Source organism: Canis lupus, chromosome X (assembly GCF_003254725.2).
Source record: "Canis lupus dingo isolate Sandy chromosome X, ASM325472v2, whole genome shotgun sequence".
NCBI classification, from domain to species: domain Eukaryota; kingdom Metazoa; phylum Chordata; class Mammalia; order Carnivora; family Canidae; genus Canis; species Canis lupus.
Window position 1 is genome coordinate 92,092,967 of NC_064281.1, and position 17,086 is coordinate 92,110,052.

At 49.3% G+C, this 17,086-nt stretch overlaps 1 protein-coding gene across 6 annotated transcripts in view; it reads right to left on the minus strand.

Annotated features, from left to right (window-relative positions):
- SEPTIN6 (septin 6) overlaps nucleotides 1-17,086 on the minus strand; it is a 67,582-nt gene that overhangs the window by 38,320 nt on the left and 12,176 nt on the right. For all 6 annotated transcript variants that reach the window (XM_025431273.3, XM_049107890.1, XM_025431271.3 and 3 more), the window contains 2 exons: nucleotides 11,667-11,781; nucleotides 3,301-3,496 (listed from right to left, as the gene is read on the minus strand). In XM_025431273.3, coding sequence (XP_025287058.1) covers nucleotides 3,301-3,496; nucleotides 11,667-11,781 — 311 coding nt within the window. The remainder of the gene's footprint in view (nucleotides 1-3,300; nucleotides 3,497-11,666; nucleotides 11,782-17,086) is intronic.

Consider the following 17,086-nt stretch of genomic DNA (forward strand, 5'->3'; position numbering starts at 1 on the left):
CTTGTTTTTTTCTCTTCTGCTGCCTTAAATTCTCGCTCTTGTGTTTTAAATTACCCCCCCCCCCCAACCAGAGGATTCCCGGGTGGCTCAGTGGAGTCCCCGCACCGAATCCCCGGATCAAGTCCCAGGATCGAGTCCCACACTGGGCTCCCTGCATGGAGCCTGCTTCTCCCTCTGTTTGTGTCTCTGCCTCTCTCTCTCTCTGTGTCTCTCATGAATAAGTAAATAAAATCTTAAAAAATAAATAAATTCACCCACCCAGAGCAAGCCCACCAAATCCTAGCCCTAAATCCTCCATCTCAATAAAAACAGAACCCCAGACCCATGCCCTCTCTCTCTTTCTCTACCCTGTGACCTCACCATGTGGTCCCAGGTGTGCCCTGTGCTTTCCCGGACCTGTGAATAATAAAACTTTTTGGTACCCTGATGGTTATTGCTGACCGCGTCTTGCAAGAACCACAAGGGCCAGACCAGCCACAACACTAGTTACCAAGAGGCTGAGAGAGGCACAAAACACTGGTCCAACATCACCGGGCTAGTAGGTGGCAATGGGATTTGAACCCAGGTCAGTCTGAGACTGAAGCCTAAGTTCCTAAGCATGCCTCTTTCCAGCCTGCCCTGGGTCTCCCTCTTGAGTTCCTTTTGCTCCCGCATCTTTGAAATAGTGGCTTCCCCTAGAATATGGCCTTCATCTCTCCTTTTCTTAGTTGACCATGAACCCTGGGGAAAGTATCGCATTCTGGTGCTCTGCTTCCATGCAGCTGCACTGACAGATCTATGCCCAAATGATCCTGCCAGTACGGAGAAAACACTGCTTTTTATTACAAATCCCTGGAGCTTGCTCCATTCCTGCTCTCAGGCCCAATTTCGAGAGGCTTTTCATTTCTACTTATTCGAGTTTGTATTATTTGATTTTGTATTAATATGCATCTTGTTTATAATCAGGAAAAACAATAAGGACATTACAAATGTAATGGAAGTAGATTGGCCTCTAAGGGGCCAGATCAGTTCGGTCCTCCCAAACCATCATTACCAAAGCAGTTTCCAATGTCAAATATGTCAAATGTATGTTGCCGAGAATTGTGAGAAATCTAATTGAAAAGATCCTGAGCAGTCCGTGGCTGAGATGACCCCAAATATCCATCCCCTTTCCCCAGGGTCCAATTTATTCTCAACCAAACAAAATTAGCATAATAAGCAAGGCTATAAAAAGCAGAGGTGTCCGTCTAGAATTTCAAATGAAAAACAAAATTCAGTTCAATTATTAAGAAGCTAAATATATTTATTCATTATAAGGAAATGAGTATGGCTGTTGAAGCTTCAAGGGAGAGAAACAGGAGAATTTGGGATCCAGTTTATCTAGGAAGCCAGAGAATCCTCAAAGGATGAGCAGACACTGCTCAAAATGTTGAATGGCCTTTTCTGAGATGGGCACGTGTAATAACCATGTGACATCTAGTTAAATGCACATGGTGCCTGAACCCCCTCCCTGACCCCAGCCCTCAACACATTCCCTCCTCTGAGCCACTCCCCCCACTCCCACTCCATTCTCAAGCCACCCCCACCCGCTTGCAGTCCCTCCTCCTACCCCTCCGCATATTCCTGCTCAGTCTCTTTCCAGGATTTCTTTTCCTCCATCTGCTGACTTAACATCCTAAACTTTGTCTTTAGCCCAGTGTTCACCACGCTCCACTCTGATCCCTGGGTGATGCTACATGCGTCTGCGGTTGGAACATAGCACCTGTACCTTGATCATCCAAATCCATATTTCCAGGGCAGGCCTGCTGCTGATCTCTAACCCGGTATATCCAGCTGCCCACCACAAAAGGTCATCAGGTGTCTCGGTAGTCCGCAGACAGCTCAGCCTCAACAGGTCTAAAACACAGCTGAGTCTTTTAGAAACTGGCTCTCTGATATTAATTCCCCTCCTGAATGCCGCCACCATTTGTCCACCCTCCAAAGCCAGATATCTGGGCCTCATTCCAGATTCTTCTTTTGCCTTCACAATCCCACACCAAGTGTCTGCGGAGTCCCATTGATTCCATCTACTCAGTGTTTACCAAATCTGCCTCCTCCTCTTTCCTACCTTGCACCTGTGTTACCCCTGGCCTGCATCTAATTGGTCCAATAGTCTCCGAATTAGTCTTCCTGCTCTCCACCCCCTTCCAAAGAAACTTCAAGGCCAGACTATCTCATTCTTTTTTTTTTTAAGATTTTTTTTTTATTTGAGAGAGCGCAGAAGCCATGGAAGTAGCAGAGGGAGAGGGAGAAGCAGGCTCCCTGCTGAGCAGGGAGCCTGATGATGTGGGGCTCCATCCCAGGACCCCGGGATCATGACCTGAGCCAAAGGCAGAAGCCTAACTGACTAAGCCCCCAGGCTCCCTGAGACTCTCATTCCACTTCAGAAAACCTCTCAATGGCTCCATGTCTGACATTCTAGAAATTCCCCCATGATCTGACCCCTGCTTCCCTCTTCAGGCTCATCTCCCCCTCCTTTGCTCTAGCTCACGCCAAGCACCAGCCCAGGGGCAGACACAGGTACTGTGGGACCTTAAGCTCATACAATTAGAAGGGCCCTCCAAAAGACAACACAACATTATGACTAAAAATTAGTTACCGGACCTTGGAAGGGCCCATTCAAGTGAGGGCCCTAAAGCCTTAGCTTCATCAGTTCCACAGCAAATCTGCCTTTGAGCTAGCCAAACAGAGCAAGCGCCAGATCCCTGGAATATGCCATAACGTTCCACACTTCTTTGCCTTTGTACAAGCATTACCCCCCCCCCCCACCTAGACTTCCCTTCCCTCCCCTTTGTGTGGCAAAAAAGTTCTTCCTTCAAGGGCCAGCTGCGGAGGCACTTCCTCTGTGAAGGCCTCCCTGAGCTCCCCATGTGGAACTGACTGTTCCCTCCTTCATGTTTTCATGGTGACTTGTCCTTTACCTCTTCGTACCCTGTCCTTTCCAAAGCATATCACACTTGATGGAACTTATTTGTTCAAGACTGGTCTTTCCTGTGAGCACCTCAAAGGCTGAGACAAAGTTATTCCTTTTTAGCTTGACAGGGTATGGCTGCACCTGGCACAAGGCAGGAGTTCAATACGTGTCTGCCAAATGGAATGGAGACCTCACCTGTGTATATTGGAAAGACACCTTTCTTTGTCAAAGTGTGTGAGGTAAACAGGGACCCTGGGTGGAAGTGTCTGTGGCCTGCATGGGCCATTTTGGGAAGAGGTCGCAGGATTCCATGGTGAGCTCCTCCCTGCAGCCTCCCACCAGCCTCCACACCCCATCACCCTCCTTACCTGTCCTCCTTGTTGATCTGGTCCCCAAAGCCCACCGTGCTAACAATTGTGAGCTTTAGGCCCACGTTGCTCTCTTGGAGGTCGTAAGTATTGGACCGGAGCTGTACACCTGGTTGTGTGTGGGTGGCTGGCTCCCCCTCAAACTTGGTGTTAAACAAGGTGTCCATGAGGGTAGATTTGCCCAAACCTGTCTCTCCTGAAAAGCAAAAGGATAGATTATGGTCCATTCACACAACCACCACGCAGCCAGCCCACATCATGTTTTGGATGTGTATTCACAGACATGGGGATGTGTACACAATAACACATAAAACTAGATAGACTGCTCTCAGTTAAGTGAAAGAGACTGAAAGGAAGTGCATCAACGTGGCAGCAGCATCTCCGGAGAATGTGACTGGGGTGATTTTTCTTTTAGTCTCCATATTTTTGTGTCGTTTGAAGGTTGAGGACAGCTAGCTCAGTAGTTGAGTGTCTGCCTTCGGCTCCGGTCATGATCACAGGGTCCTGGGATGGAGTCCTGCATTGGGCTCCCCGCAGGAAGCCTGCTTCTCCCTCTGCCTGTGTCTCTGCCTCTGTGTGTCTCTCATGAATAAATAGAATCTATAATAATAATAATAATAATAATAATAATAATAATAATAATATGAAGGTTGAGGATGCACTGCTTTTGTGGTCAGAAAAAGAAACTATGGGGCAGCCCCGGTGGCTCAGCAGTTTAGTGCTGCCTGCAGCCCAGGGTGTGATCCTGGAGACCCTGGATCAAGTCCCACGTTGGGCTCCCTGCATGGGGCCTGCTTCTCCCTCTGCCTGTGTCTCTGCCTCTCTCTCTCTCTACATCTCTATGAATAAATAAATAAAATCTTAAAAAAAAAAGAAAAAGAAACTATGTTGCAGGCAGCGATGGAGAGGTAGCAGTTATGCCTGGAAAGTCTGGAAGGACATACAATATACTCTTACCAAGAGAGCTATCCCTGGGTGGTGGGGGTTATGTACAGCTTTCATTTCTCTCTGCAAGCTTTTGTGTATTTTCCAAGTTTTCTATGTGGAACATACTTAGCTTTTGTAATAAAAATTAAAGGGCTATTTTTGATTTTTTTTTAAGATTTTATTTATTTATTTATTTGTTTATTCATGAGAAAGAGAAAGAGAGGCAGAGACACAGGCTGAGGGAGAAGCAGGCTCCATGCAGGGAGCCCAACGTGGGACTTGATCCAGGGTCTCCAGGATCAGGCCCTGGGCTGAAGGCGGCCCTAAACCGCTGAGCCACCCGGGCTGCCCTATTTTTGATTTTAAAAGAAAGGGGTAGCAGTCCCTTGTCAAATAAATATCCTCTCCTTTTCATTGCCACCTCACCTCCCTGCCAGGCCCAGACTGCGCTCTGCAGATGCCGGAAGTGTATCCCAGTGGGGAGGCCATTTTTAGCTAAGGGGGAGGGAAGTTAGCAGGCCACAAATTCTTCTTCTCCTTAAATTTCAAACAAACCAGTCATTTGTTTGTTTAACTAACAGGCTGCGGGATACTAATAAATTAAACCATTGGAATTTCAAGTCTTGACTTTCACACCAGGGAGACGGAGGTGGGGGGGAGCCTGTGGAGACCGGTGAAGGTTTTTGGAGGTCATTCCTGGGAGACCTGAGGGATGTCAAGCCACTGCCAGGAGCCAAGGGGTCTTCAGGGAATTAAGATGTTGGAGAAAAATTGGTGGCTTGGGAGTTGGGCAGGAACGTGACCCAAGGCTACAAGCTAGGCTGGGTACCCACAAAGGCTTATCGTCTCCATGGATCCAGACCATATTAGGGCTTCCACCACAACCACCCCACCCCTGCGAGCAATTCAGGAATGCCAGGAATAAAAGATTCAGTAGCTAATCACCCTGGATTGCCTTTTGAATATCTAGACCACCCTGCTGTTCTGCTATCCTGACCCCAGGCTCCCCTATCCCCTCCCAACCCTTGGGAGGTCAGCGTTGCCTTGTCTCCGCATTAGGGAGTGGGTTAGCACTGGGCAAATCCTGGCCTAGCAAACCTCCCCCCCTTGTGGTCGGCAGCACAGATGATCGGCAAGGTGGTCCAGAGGCTGGCGTTAGAGCCACACAAAACGTGTGAATACAAATGGCCCACCTCCCCTCCACCCTCTGGGTGTGTCTAGCTTTGCATCTTGCATGCCTTTTATCCTGAATAATGAGCTATGAATAGAGGAAGTGCTTTTTAAAATATCTGTCTCCGATGAGAGCTTTCTGAGTGCACAGAGATTGGTGAGAGAGAGAACAAGAAGAACATTCAACTCAGCGGCTCCCCAGCCCCCCAGCCCAACTTCATAGCCAGGTCTGACTAACGTGGTGGATTGCCAGGGTGCGGGGGAAATGGTCCCTCACCCTGGACCATGTTTCCATGGTAAGATCATGTTTCCAGCCAAGGTCTGCTAGACCTATTAGCAGCAAAGATTCTCCCAGAAGAGGCCCCTTTTCCCTCCCTAAAGGAACAGGAAGTATTTGGGTCTCAAGAAAAATTTGGTGAGGTGGGGCCTTTGCAATGGGAGGTGACAGACTTGGCCAAGCAAGAGAATGTATCACCCTCCCCGCCCCGCCCGAGGTGGGGGTGCAGCTCCATTGCACAGGGGACCAGCACCTCTGAGGTGGGAACACTGGGGCGGCTCCCTCACCCCCAACTCACCTGCCCTCTGGACATGGAGGTTCAAGCTCCATTTGAGCCCATCTTTGCGGGTGCCTGATGAACTTTCCATGTCCATCCCCACCTCCACCCACTTCTGCTCCGGGAGCTCCTTGCTGAATGCCCCGCAGCTCCTAGACTGGTAGGCCTTGTCTCCCCAGCACCCAGAGCTGGCTCCCTGGCTCTTGATCCCAAGGATTCTCGGAGAGTGGGGGATGGGGCATCTTCCTGTACTCCTCAGAGGGCCTAGGCCTGGCGCACGCAGAGGCCTCTGGAGCAGACTACACAGCTCAGGCTGCTCTGTTTGCACAGCTGGAGGGATGGAGGCCGGCCAGGCAGGGCAGGGCAGGGCAGCCGGGAGGAGCGGCAGGGCAAATGACCACCCGAGTGCCTGCCAACACAAAAAGGCTGTGGAAATCAGATGCCCAGTGATGAGGGGAATAAAAGAACCCACAGGCGTCCAGGGGATTGTGATGAATGCGACATGAACAGAGGGCAGGGAATCAAGCGAGCTGGTGCCATGGCTATGGAGGGCAACCCGTCCCACTTTTCCATCCGTGTGGAGCCTGCGGGCTGCAGGGGGTCTCTCCTAATGGCTGGCACAGACCCAGCCTGAGCCTAGGACGCTGGCCCGTCCCAAGCTGCCCTAGGCCCAGCACAGAGGGGGAGCAGGTCGGCAGACTCCACACCCCTCCCACCCCTGCAGGAAGGTGGGGCCTTGGCAGATTCCAGCAGGAAACCTGGGGCATCCCCAGGGGCCAATTTCTCTCTCCTCTTCCCTTCTTAACCCTTTTAAGGTCATCACCAGGGGCCAAGAGGATTCCATCTTGCTTTGCTTAATGGAGACCGTATGCTGGAAACACCCGGTTTTTTTTTTTTTAAAGAATTTCCATTTAAAACGTGTAATGTGAAATATGCTTTTTCAAAGTACACTCCCTGGGATAATCCAACATTGACCTCTCTCCTCGGCCTTTCTCCTCATCTGCTGCTAATATCCACATCCTCTGGCACCCTGTGTAATGAAGTCCTTGCGCCAAAGGAAACGCAGAGGCCCAGCCAGGTGATCACCCGGGGCCCGGCCAGATGCCGTTCCCCACTCTGGGCCCCAGTCTCTTGCCCCAGAAAATGAACAGGTTGGACTAATAAAAATAGCACTTACCATGTGCCAGGCACAGCTGTTATACATATATTTTCTTATCTGCCCACCCCCCCCAAAAAAAACCTAGGAGGTAGATAGTACTCGTCCGTCCTTTGTCCACAGAAGGGTTAGCCACGCCGCTTCCCAGCTGTGCGAATTGGCCGCACTCCCCAGGCCCTCCACACCTTCCTTCCTCATCTGTAAAATGTGGTAAGTGGCAGAGCAGGTCCTGAACGGAGTCAGGCTGGCGCCGGAGCCCGTACTTCTAACCAGTAAATATGCCCCGGAGCGTCCCACAGGCAAGCTACGTCCGTTCATTGGTTCATTGGGTCCTACGACAACTGTCCACTGGATCTCTAGGAGGAGCTACACAGAGTGTTAGGGACCAAAGATACAAGGGTGAACAGGACCACCACGATCCCTGTCCACAGGGAGCTCACAGTCCCCTGAAGCTAAGATCTCAGCCAGCTCTGATGTTGGAATAAACTAAGAGAGACATCTCCCGAGGTCAACAAGGAGGTGTCCAAAGGGAAACTCTCCGGGAATTCCAGGGAGCCTACGGCCGGGGCAAGGTCACGGCTGGCTCTGTAACCTCGCCGTCTCCTCCTTCCTGATCTTGCCGAGCCCTGGCCGACAGGGGTGTACCGGCGCGGGCTGCCCCAGCTTCCTGCTGGATCTCCCCAATCCCACGTGCGACGATGTCCCAGCTGGCAGCTTAAGACCCGCTACAGTGGGGGCAATGACACCACGGAAATGGGCAAATGCTGCACAACCCAAAGCAGATTTTCTGCCGAGAGGGAGCTGGTACACACTGGCCGGCACAGCGCAGCTGACAGCCTGTCTCAGGTGAGCCGCTGCCTTTCCCAGACACCAACGGATGGACCAAGAGATCCTTGACCTGGACAGAATGCTAGCTGTCCCTCCCTCCTCTATAGTGAGCCTCCATCCTGCTTCTCTTGTGTGTTTTATTCCAAGTTCAACACAGCCCAGTTGAGCCTAGAATCCTGAGCAGCTTCAAAGTAAATATTATCATTATGAGTCTTTGCACTCCTCACAGGCATTACTGTTGCTGGCACATTTGGAGGGCAGCGTCTGTCTGGGGCTTTTTCCCAGCAGTGCAGAGTGATGGGCCCCAGAACATTTGTACTGCTGGCTCCGGTGGCTCCTCTGAGGCCTTCTGCATTATATCTAGGATCATGGGATCTTTGTCATTCCCAAAGCTAAGCACGAGTGTATGTTTTTTTGTCGGGGGTGAGGTGGGATGGGGAGGGAGAGGGGAACCTCACCTCACTCAGTAATTATTGTCAACCATAGAAAATCTGTTCGAGGGGCATCATAATATGCCCACACCTGTGTGCCTAGCCCTCTAAAAATAAGAAATGTAGGTGTCATTTATTGGTACCCTTACATATAAATTAGGCTCTGGATTCATAAAAATTCTCTCTCAATCCCACCATGCCCCTGTGCACACAGGCACACACATTCACAAGGGTGGAGAGGACTCACTCTCCTGGGACCTCTACAGTCAGCAGCCCAGCACCCAGATAAACAACACTGCGATAAAAATGTCCTAGGTCTCTGTCAATGATTGAAGCTAGCTCTGCTGCAATTTTACACTTAAAATGTCCTATGAGAAAAGAAAATCCTTTGGGGGAACATATTCTATGCCTAAACAGACTTGTTTGAAAACGGTCATTAAGAGAGTAAACCTGATTGTTATGCACAGGCAGTAAGCATGAAGGAACGGCCCTCGAAAGCCTCGCACGAGAGGAAAGATCACCTTCAGTAGTCAAGCCATGGACCCTTGGGCAGCCAGTGACAATACCCAGCCCCGTGGCTGGGCTGAGATTGCAGCCTGAGAGCCAAGCTCAACTGCTCGTGACCTTGGCCCAAATTGTGGGTTCTCTGAGCAATGACAGGGTTGTGAGAACAGAAAGCAGGATGCACAGGCTGCTGTCTTTTTTGGATCAGGGATGGGGTGTGAAATTAACCCAGCCCAGGTGGGCACATCCAGTGTGCGTCCCCGCAGCTCTAAGACGGGGGATTCTAGGGCTATTCCCTAAGACTCGCCAAGTGAGGAAGGAGAGAGAGGGTGACTCTTTGGGGATGAGGATCTCCTTCCTATCCGTCCCCTCTTGAAGGGTCTGGGGCAGTTGACCAATTCCACTCCAGCAGGTGCATACTGAAGCGGCTGTAGCTATATAGCGCCTGGGTGGAAACTTGAGGACAGAGGTTTGCTATTTACTATCTCCCACTCACTTTGCCTTGAGCTTGACTGCTTCTTCCTCTGGGTCCTGGGGGGTCAGGAGGCCCATGGTCCCCAGGTCCAACTGCACCACACTTCTCGCGCTCGGAGAGCCATTCTGCTTTGCATGGCCTCCCCCCTAAAGTTTTACTCACCCACCCAACTGTACTTAGTTGAAAGGTTGATGAGGGTGGGCCTGTCATTTCACTTCCCAGCTCCTCAACTACAGTTCAGGTCACACCGAGCTCTGGGAGGAATGCCAAGGGAATCCAATATGTTTGTGCGGAAATTTTTCAGTAATCAAATATTATGCCAAAAAAGTTGGCCAACAGCCAAAGATCGGAGAGATCTGGCAGTGCTACTATTGAATGTGACAGTGTCTCGATGTTGATCACCGTGGCTTCTATTTATTTTGTATCCTTCTACTAATACCATCTCATCATAACCACCAGTAGACTTCTGGCATTTGAAGAATTAATGGCCCAGCTCTGGATGCTAAGGCCCATGGTATATATAATTCAATGAAGCACATATTTTCATCTCCTGGGTTCCCAAGCTGATATGTGGGAGTCATTCAGCCAGTGACTGAGCCTAGCTAACTGCTTGTCATCCACATTGAGAAGTGGCCTCATTGTTCTCTGTTCATCCCCGAATTCGCAGTTACTCTCCAACAGGAAATGATGGAGAAAGAGCACTAAGGATGGAGGAAAAGAAGAGTCCAAGGAAATGAACGCCCCTAGTTAGAAAGCAGAACTTTATTTTTTTAAAATATTTTATTTATTTATTCATGAGAGACACAGACACAGGCAGAGGGAGAAGCAGGCTCCATGCAGGGAGCCTGATATGGGACTCGATTCCGGGTCTCCAGGATCACACCCTGGGCTGAAGGCGGCGCTAAACCGCTGAGCCACCCGGGCTGCCCAGAAAGCAGAACTTTAGATTACATGAAAAAGTAAAAGATCTGGGTGCACCTGGGTGGCTCAGTGGTTGAATGGCTGCCTTTGGCTCAGCACGTGATCCCGGGGTCCTGGGATGGAGTCCTGCATCGGGCTCCCCACAGGGAGCCTGCTTCTCCCTCTGCCTGTGTCTCTCTGCTTCTCTCTGTGTCTCTCATGAATAAATAAATAAAATCTTTAAAAAAGAAAAGAATAAAATATCCAAGTCAGCAGTGGTTCAGAGCCTCAGGGTGAATGAGTTCCCCATACACTCTACAAACATAAGAAAGGGCAATTAGCAAAAGTGTCTGAGGGCTCTAACAAGCAGGAAAACAGACTCCATTACAGTATTTATGCAATCATTATTAAGGTCTGGAAGCAGGGTACTGAAAATATGCAGGTATACTCTACTATACTATAGGGTGAAAATCATATGCTGTGACCGTGTTTGCAAATTCCAGATTTTTTAAGGTTCAAGGGGAGATTCCTAAATAATGTCAAGCATCTGTTTTTCCTCCCATTTGTTTGGTTGGTGCTTGACAGTTTCCAAAGTGCCTTTGTGTTCTCAAGAGATGTCACTGGTGGCAGTTAGAGAAGCGGTGGGAGGGACAAGGGGTCAGCCAGACCTGGGGCCTTGTCCTGGCTCTGCCATTTATTCTCTGTTGCCCCGGGTAGTCCCTTATCCTCCCCAAATGTCTGAGTCTCCATCCGCTCCATGAAGATACAAATGTTACTCACTCTGCTCACTTCACAGTCCTAATCAGGACTCAAATTGCTACTACGGGCAAGTGCTGGAGAAGTATAATGAGTGGTTCCTGGGGGGTTAACTCATTTAATCGTTTCACAAACATCACTTAACTCTATTAGTGCTGTGATGAACACCTTAGGGGTGACTAAGGCATGGTTCCCACATTTGAGACTAAAGGTCCAGGTGGAAATATGCTTAAAAGGAATAAAAGAACTTGAGCTCAAGCTGTACCCAGCATTGCAGGGCTGCAGAGGAAACAGCCCCAGCCCACTGCCCACAGCCATCAACCTTCCTCCCGATTCTGCCCTGGCTCCTGTTTTCTGCAGTCCAAGTGAACCTGACAGCAGTAGCTGAGTCAGCCAGCCAGCGCCCTTACAAAATTTCCACTCGGTGTCACACGGCTCAGTTTCCCCCAAGGTACAGCCCCGTATTCTGGTCTGCCCTGAGAAAAATATAACCACAGTCGGCTGCTTACAAAAGCAAACGGAGGGAAAAAAGAGGAAGAGGGGGGAAAACGCTTTTGCAAATAGGCCAGAATGACACAGTATTTAACCTAATTACCTGCAAAGCCACATCCAGCCATTAAGGATCCATATTCTGTAATAGAATTTCCTGCTATGGAAATACTCACCCACGCACAGGATGTTGAAGCAGAAGCCCTGGCTGACTGACTTATTCACCAGCTGGTCGGGCAAGCTGTCAAACCCCACATGTCCAGCCAGGGGGACGGTTCGGCAACCTTCACCCTAATTTGGAAAGGGGAGGGAGGAGAGAAAAACGAAAATGTGCTTAAAAGCAATCTGGGCCTCACTTCTCATCCAAATGATTTGCGAGCAAGGAAGTAACTCCCCCTCCCAGGCCCAGTGTGTCATACCTTCCCTTAGCTACTCCCTGCTCCAAAGCGGAGTGGCCTGCCAGCTTGGAAGTCATGGACTCTCAGATGCAGGCGTCTCCAGACTCCGCCGTAAATATCACCATAGTTCTACACACAGCAAACTGCCCAGATGACTTACGAGAGGGCTGGGGAGGGCCAGGTTAGGGGGTAACGGTCACGAACTCGGGTTAACTCTCCACTCAACCACTTAGAAGCCAGGTGACCTCTCCGTGACTCCGTTTCCTTCCACGTCTGTCCGATGAGATAATATGACCTATCTGCCAGGTGATCGGGGGACTCAAAGGTACCACTACATGTAACGAGCGTAGCACAAGGCCTGGGCCATGCCTCAGGGTCCGGTAAATATTACAAAAGGTCTTCCCAAAGCAATTAGTCCTCTCTTGCGGGCATTTTGGGCGACTACAAAGGTGGTGCGGTGTACGGGCTAAGAGAATAGGCTTTGAAATGAGACAGGTCTCAGAGAGAGTCCCACCTCCTCCACCTTCGGACCTCAGACAAGTTACTTAGGTTCTCAGAGTTTTCCCATCTGTAAAATCAGGGCCAAGTGGTTACCAGCTCCTAGGACTGGGGCGAGGATCACACAGGCTCATGCCCTTCAAGCACTGAGCACGGGGCCTGGCATGTGGGGAGTATCCCATCAACAGAAGCTGCTCTTCCTATTGCTCTGCAAGGTGACCCCTCTACTCAGACTCTGAAAATAACACGTGATGCCATGGAACACTTGGGGCTCTCTCCCTCCGCAGCTAGAAAGAGCTGCCTCCCGGCTTCCCCCGGTTCCCTCGTCCCACGAGAGTCAGCCAAGCCATTCGCAGCCCTGGAAAGCAGAGGGCCCTTGCCTCACCTGTTAGGTCCAGAGCTCCTGACTGTTAATAGTTTTATAAAACAGGGAGAGCCTCAAACTGGGACAGGCTTGCAAGGAGCCAGGGGGAAGGAAAAAGAGGCCTGCATGTACTCCAGAAAAGTGCTAACTGCCAGCGGCCCCAGGGGAAGAGAGAAGGGGAGCTGGACACAGCCAGACAAGAGGTATGGGCCATGTAAGGAGTCGGGAATTTCTGTCGGGTGGGGCTACACCCAGATTTCAGGAACCAGAAAGGTGCCAAGAGCAATCCAAGAAGGGCATGGTTAGTGCCAGGAGGTCCGTACCAGCATCCGGGGCTGTGCTAGCAGGCAACTCTGTGCTCACCTGGACCTGCCTTTAGGCTAGGTCCCTAAGGGTACATTTGCATGCAGAGAGGGATGGCCTGAGCACCTCAGCAGCTGATATTGCCAGAACTGGTTCCCAGATAGCCCCTTCACTCAGTAGTGCCATCAGGTCTTCCAAGAGCGAGAGACAGTACTAGGGCCGGGGCTGCCATCTGGCAAATTCATGACCCTCACACATCTCACCCCCATGCACTCCCAGAGGAGCATTCCCACACCCAGCCATATGTCATCATTCAGTCTGACTTGGCGTATTCTGAGCCCCAGAGGGGCACCTGACGACAGCTGGGTTTCATGTGTGGCCCACATCACTTGGAGCTGGTTCTATGTACACCCCTTTCTGCCTCCCCTCACCCCTTCCTCCTTCTTTCTCTTAAAGCAAACAAATGAAGATGTTAAGTCTCCCACTGGTTGTTCTTGGTCCTCAACACTGCAGGGGAGACAGAGACTAAAGAGCCAATATGCTTTCTCCATGGATCCTCCTACATAGCAGGCATCGGAAATTGGGACAGACTCAGAGTTGAGGTTTCCTGAGCCATATTTTATCGCCCCTGGCTGCCTCTTCCTGTCTCCAAATTCAGCACCATGAAACTCTGGCCTCTGGTCCAACTGCCAAAAGGAGAGGAAAGGGAATTTTCAAACTGAACACAGTGGAGAGATGGAGAGAACTCCACTTCTTTTTTTTTTTTTTTTTTTAAGAGAGGGAGACTGGAGTGCCTGAGAGGCTCAGTCGGCTGAGCGTTACACTCTTGGTTTCAGCTCAGGTCTGATCTCCCAATTGTGGGATCAAGTCCCACAACAGGCTCCGCACTAGGTGCAGAGTCCACTTCTGTTTCTCTCTCCCTCTCCCTCTGCCCCTCCCCTGCACTCTGTCTAAAATAAATTAATGGGGGGATCCCTGGGTGGCTCAGCGGTTTAGCGCCTGCCTTCGGCCCAGGGCCTGATCCTGGAGTCCCGGGATCAAGTCCCACGTCGGGCTCCCTGCATGGAGCCTGCTTCTCCCTCTGCCTGTGTCTCGGCCTCTCTCTCTCTCTCTCTCTCTCATGAATAAATAAATAAAATCTTAAAAAAAAAATAAAATAAATGAATGGATAAATCTTTAGGAAAAAGAGAGAGAGAGAGCAGGGGGAGGGGCAGAATCTTTTTTTTTTTCTCAGAGAGAGAGAAACCTGAGGAAGAGGGGCAGAGGGAGAGGGAGAGAGAGAATCTCAAGCATCTTAAGCGGGCTCCATGCTGGGTGTGGAGCACAACCCAAAGAGCTCGTTGCAGGGCTCAATCTCACAACCCTGAGATCATGACCTAACCCAAATTAAGAGTCGACGTTTAACCTACTGAGCCACCCAGGCTCCACACCTTAAAGACTTACTTCGTTGTCAATAATTCACCAAAAACCTCCCATGTGCCCCCCCTAATGTTACCTCCCACTTAGCACAGTTCTGTAAAGAGCCCTAAATAGCAGAAGAAAGAGGATGGGCTTTATTCCGTAGGCATCGGGGTTTGGGGGCCCTTTGAGTGTTTTGAGCAGGGAGAGCCATGATACAAGTAGCGTTTTTCAAAAGATCATTCCAGCTGCAGGACATTTGATTGATTGGAGGAGAGAGGAAGCAGAGGCAGGAAGACAGATGACTCCACTAACGTGGACCTGGCAGACTGACATGCAGGCACTGTGCCAACAAATGCTGGCTGAACTGAGCTGATCTGACTTGGGACTCAGGAGGGAGGAACACTCTTGAGACGTGTCCTAAAGAATGGTGATCACTCAATCAGTGATTGGGTACGTGGGAGCGAAGGGGGATCAAAGCTCCAAGCCTGCAAGGTTTTGAGCCTGGGAGCTTGGACTGATGGCACCATGGACAGAACAGAGAGAAGCCTGGGAAGGGTTCTTGCTTTGGGAAATGGAGGATTCTGGTTTTAAATAAGCTATTACGTAAACATTATACTTATCAGGGATTTTTCATTTCCTAAAAAGTAAGCAATGTTTGCTGTAGAGATTTTAGAACAGGGAGAAAATGATAAAGGAGAAAACAACAACTACTCATAACAGCACTCTCCAGAGGTAATCACTGTTAACATTTATATGGGTTTCCCTCCAGTCTGTATACCTTTTGTTTCTTACAAAATAGGGATAATTCTGGATATTCCTTTCCATTGCCTGACGTTTAACATAGTGTGGATGTTTTCTTGAGAAATTAAGCATAAACTTCTAAAACGTTATTTGTATTGGCCACAGCATTCCACTGAACCAATCTTCCATTGTTAGACATTTAGTGCGTTTCTGAGTTTTAAACAACATAAACATTATAATTCTTGTTCTTATAGGTTTCCATAGATCTTTGATTATTTCCTTAAGTTAAATTCCTAGAATTGAAGCTCGCTGGGTCCAAGGGCACACACGTTTGAAAGACTTCAGTATACACTGAGAAATCATTATAGTACAAATGTCTATTTCCGCCACCAATGTGCAAGAGGGTCTGTTTTACCTATACTTAGACCAACACTGAGTTTCTGAGGCTTTTTAACCACTGTGAACGGAATCATTGAAAAATGGCATCACGGGGCACCTGGATGGCTCAGTCAGGTACGTGTCTGCCTTCAGCTCAAGTCACCATCTCAGGGTCCTGGGATTGAGCCCTGTATTGGGCTCCACACTCAGCAGAGAGTCTGCTTCTCCCTTTCCCTCTGCCCCTACCCCCTGCACTCATGCTCTCTTTCTCTCTCTCTTTTTTAAGATTTATTTATTTATTTGTGAGAGACACACAGAGAGAGGCAGAGACACAGGCAGAGGGAGAAGCAGGCTTCTCAAAGAGAGCCCGATGTGGGACCAGATCTGGGATCCCAGGATCATGCCCTGAGCCGAAGGCAGATGCTCAACAGCTGAGCCACCCAGGCATCCCCCTCTCTCTCTCAAATAAATAAATAAAATCTTTATTTTTAAAAAGATTTTATTTAATTATTCATGAGAGACACAGAGAGGCAGAGACACAGGCTGAGGGAGAAGCAGGCTCCATGCAGGGAATCTGATGCGGGACTTGATCCCAGGACTCGGGAATCACACCCTGATCCAAAGGCAGACGCTCAATCACCCAGGCATCCCATAAAAGCATTTTTTTTAAAAGATTGTATTTATCTATTTATTTGAGAGTGATCGTGGGCACTCGTAGGGGAGGGGCAAGGGAGATGGCCAAGCAGACACCTCACTGATCGCATAGCCCGACATGGGGCTCGATCCCAGGACCCTGAGATCATGACCTGAGCCAAAATCAAGAGTCGGACAGACATTTAACCGACTGAACCACCCAGGTGCCCCAAAGCATTTTATGTGGTAAGGAAAATACGATGGCTTTTATTTTCTGGTGAGATATGCAGGGGAAGAAATCCAACAAGAACTTAGCAATATGGGATTGTAGGCTCAAGGAAAATTCAGGACTGGGGTATGAATTTAGGAGTGGGAGGTATGAATCTGGATGTGTTCTCCAAGAGATAGTACAGGGAGAAAAGAGCTGGAGACTGAATATAAGAAATGCCCACAAGTAAGGAATGGGAAGATGGAAAGGATTCTTCCAAGAGGAGGACATGATCAGAAAAATAAGAGATGCCCCAATAGTTTTCTATCACCAGAGGCCAAAGTTGAAGTCAGGAAGAATTACAGAGAAATAACCATCAATCTGGAATTTGGTGAAGGTCACTGGTAACTTTAGAATCCTTATTTCTTCTGTATCCTTTTATCCAATACACTGAAATTAACTGGATGTTGGGGACCAGGGAGCATGAGAGCTGGTTACTGTGTTTTTCTTGCTAAGATTTAAGGAGCAAACTTTTTGTCTCAGTGCTTATCCTCGAGAAAGCTTCAAAAATATATTTGTATATATATTTCCTGCTTTAGGAAATCCTGTCTAGCAAGCACCATTGACTCTTGTTTTGATAAATCTTATAAGATGTCAAGGTCATCATTATGA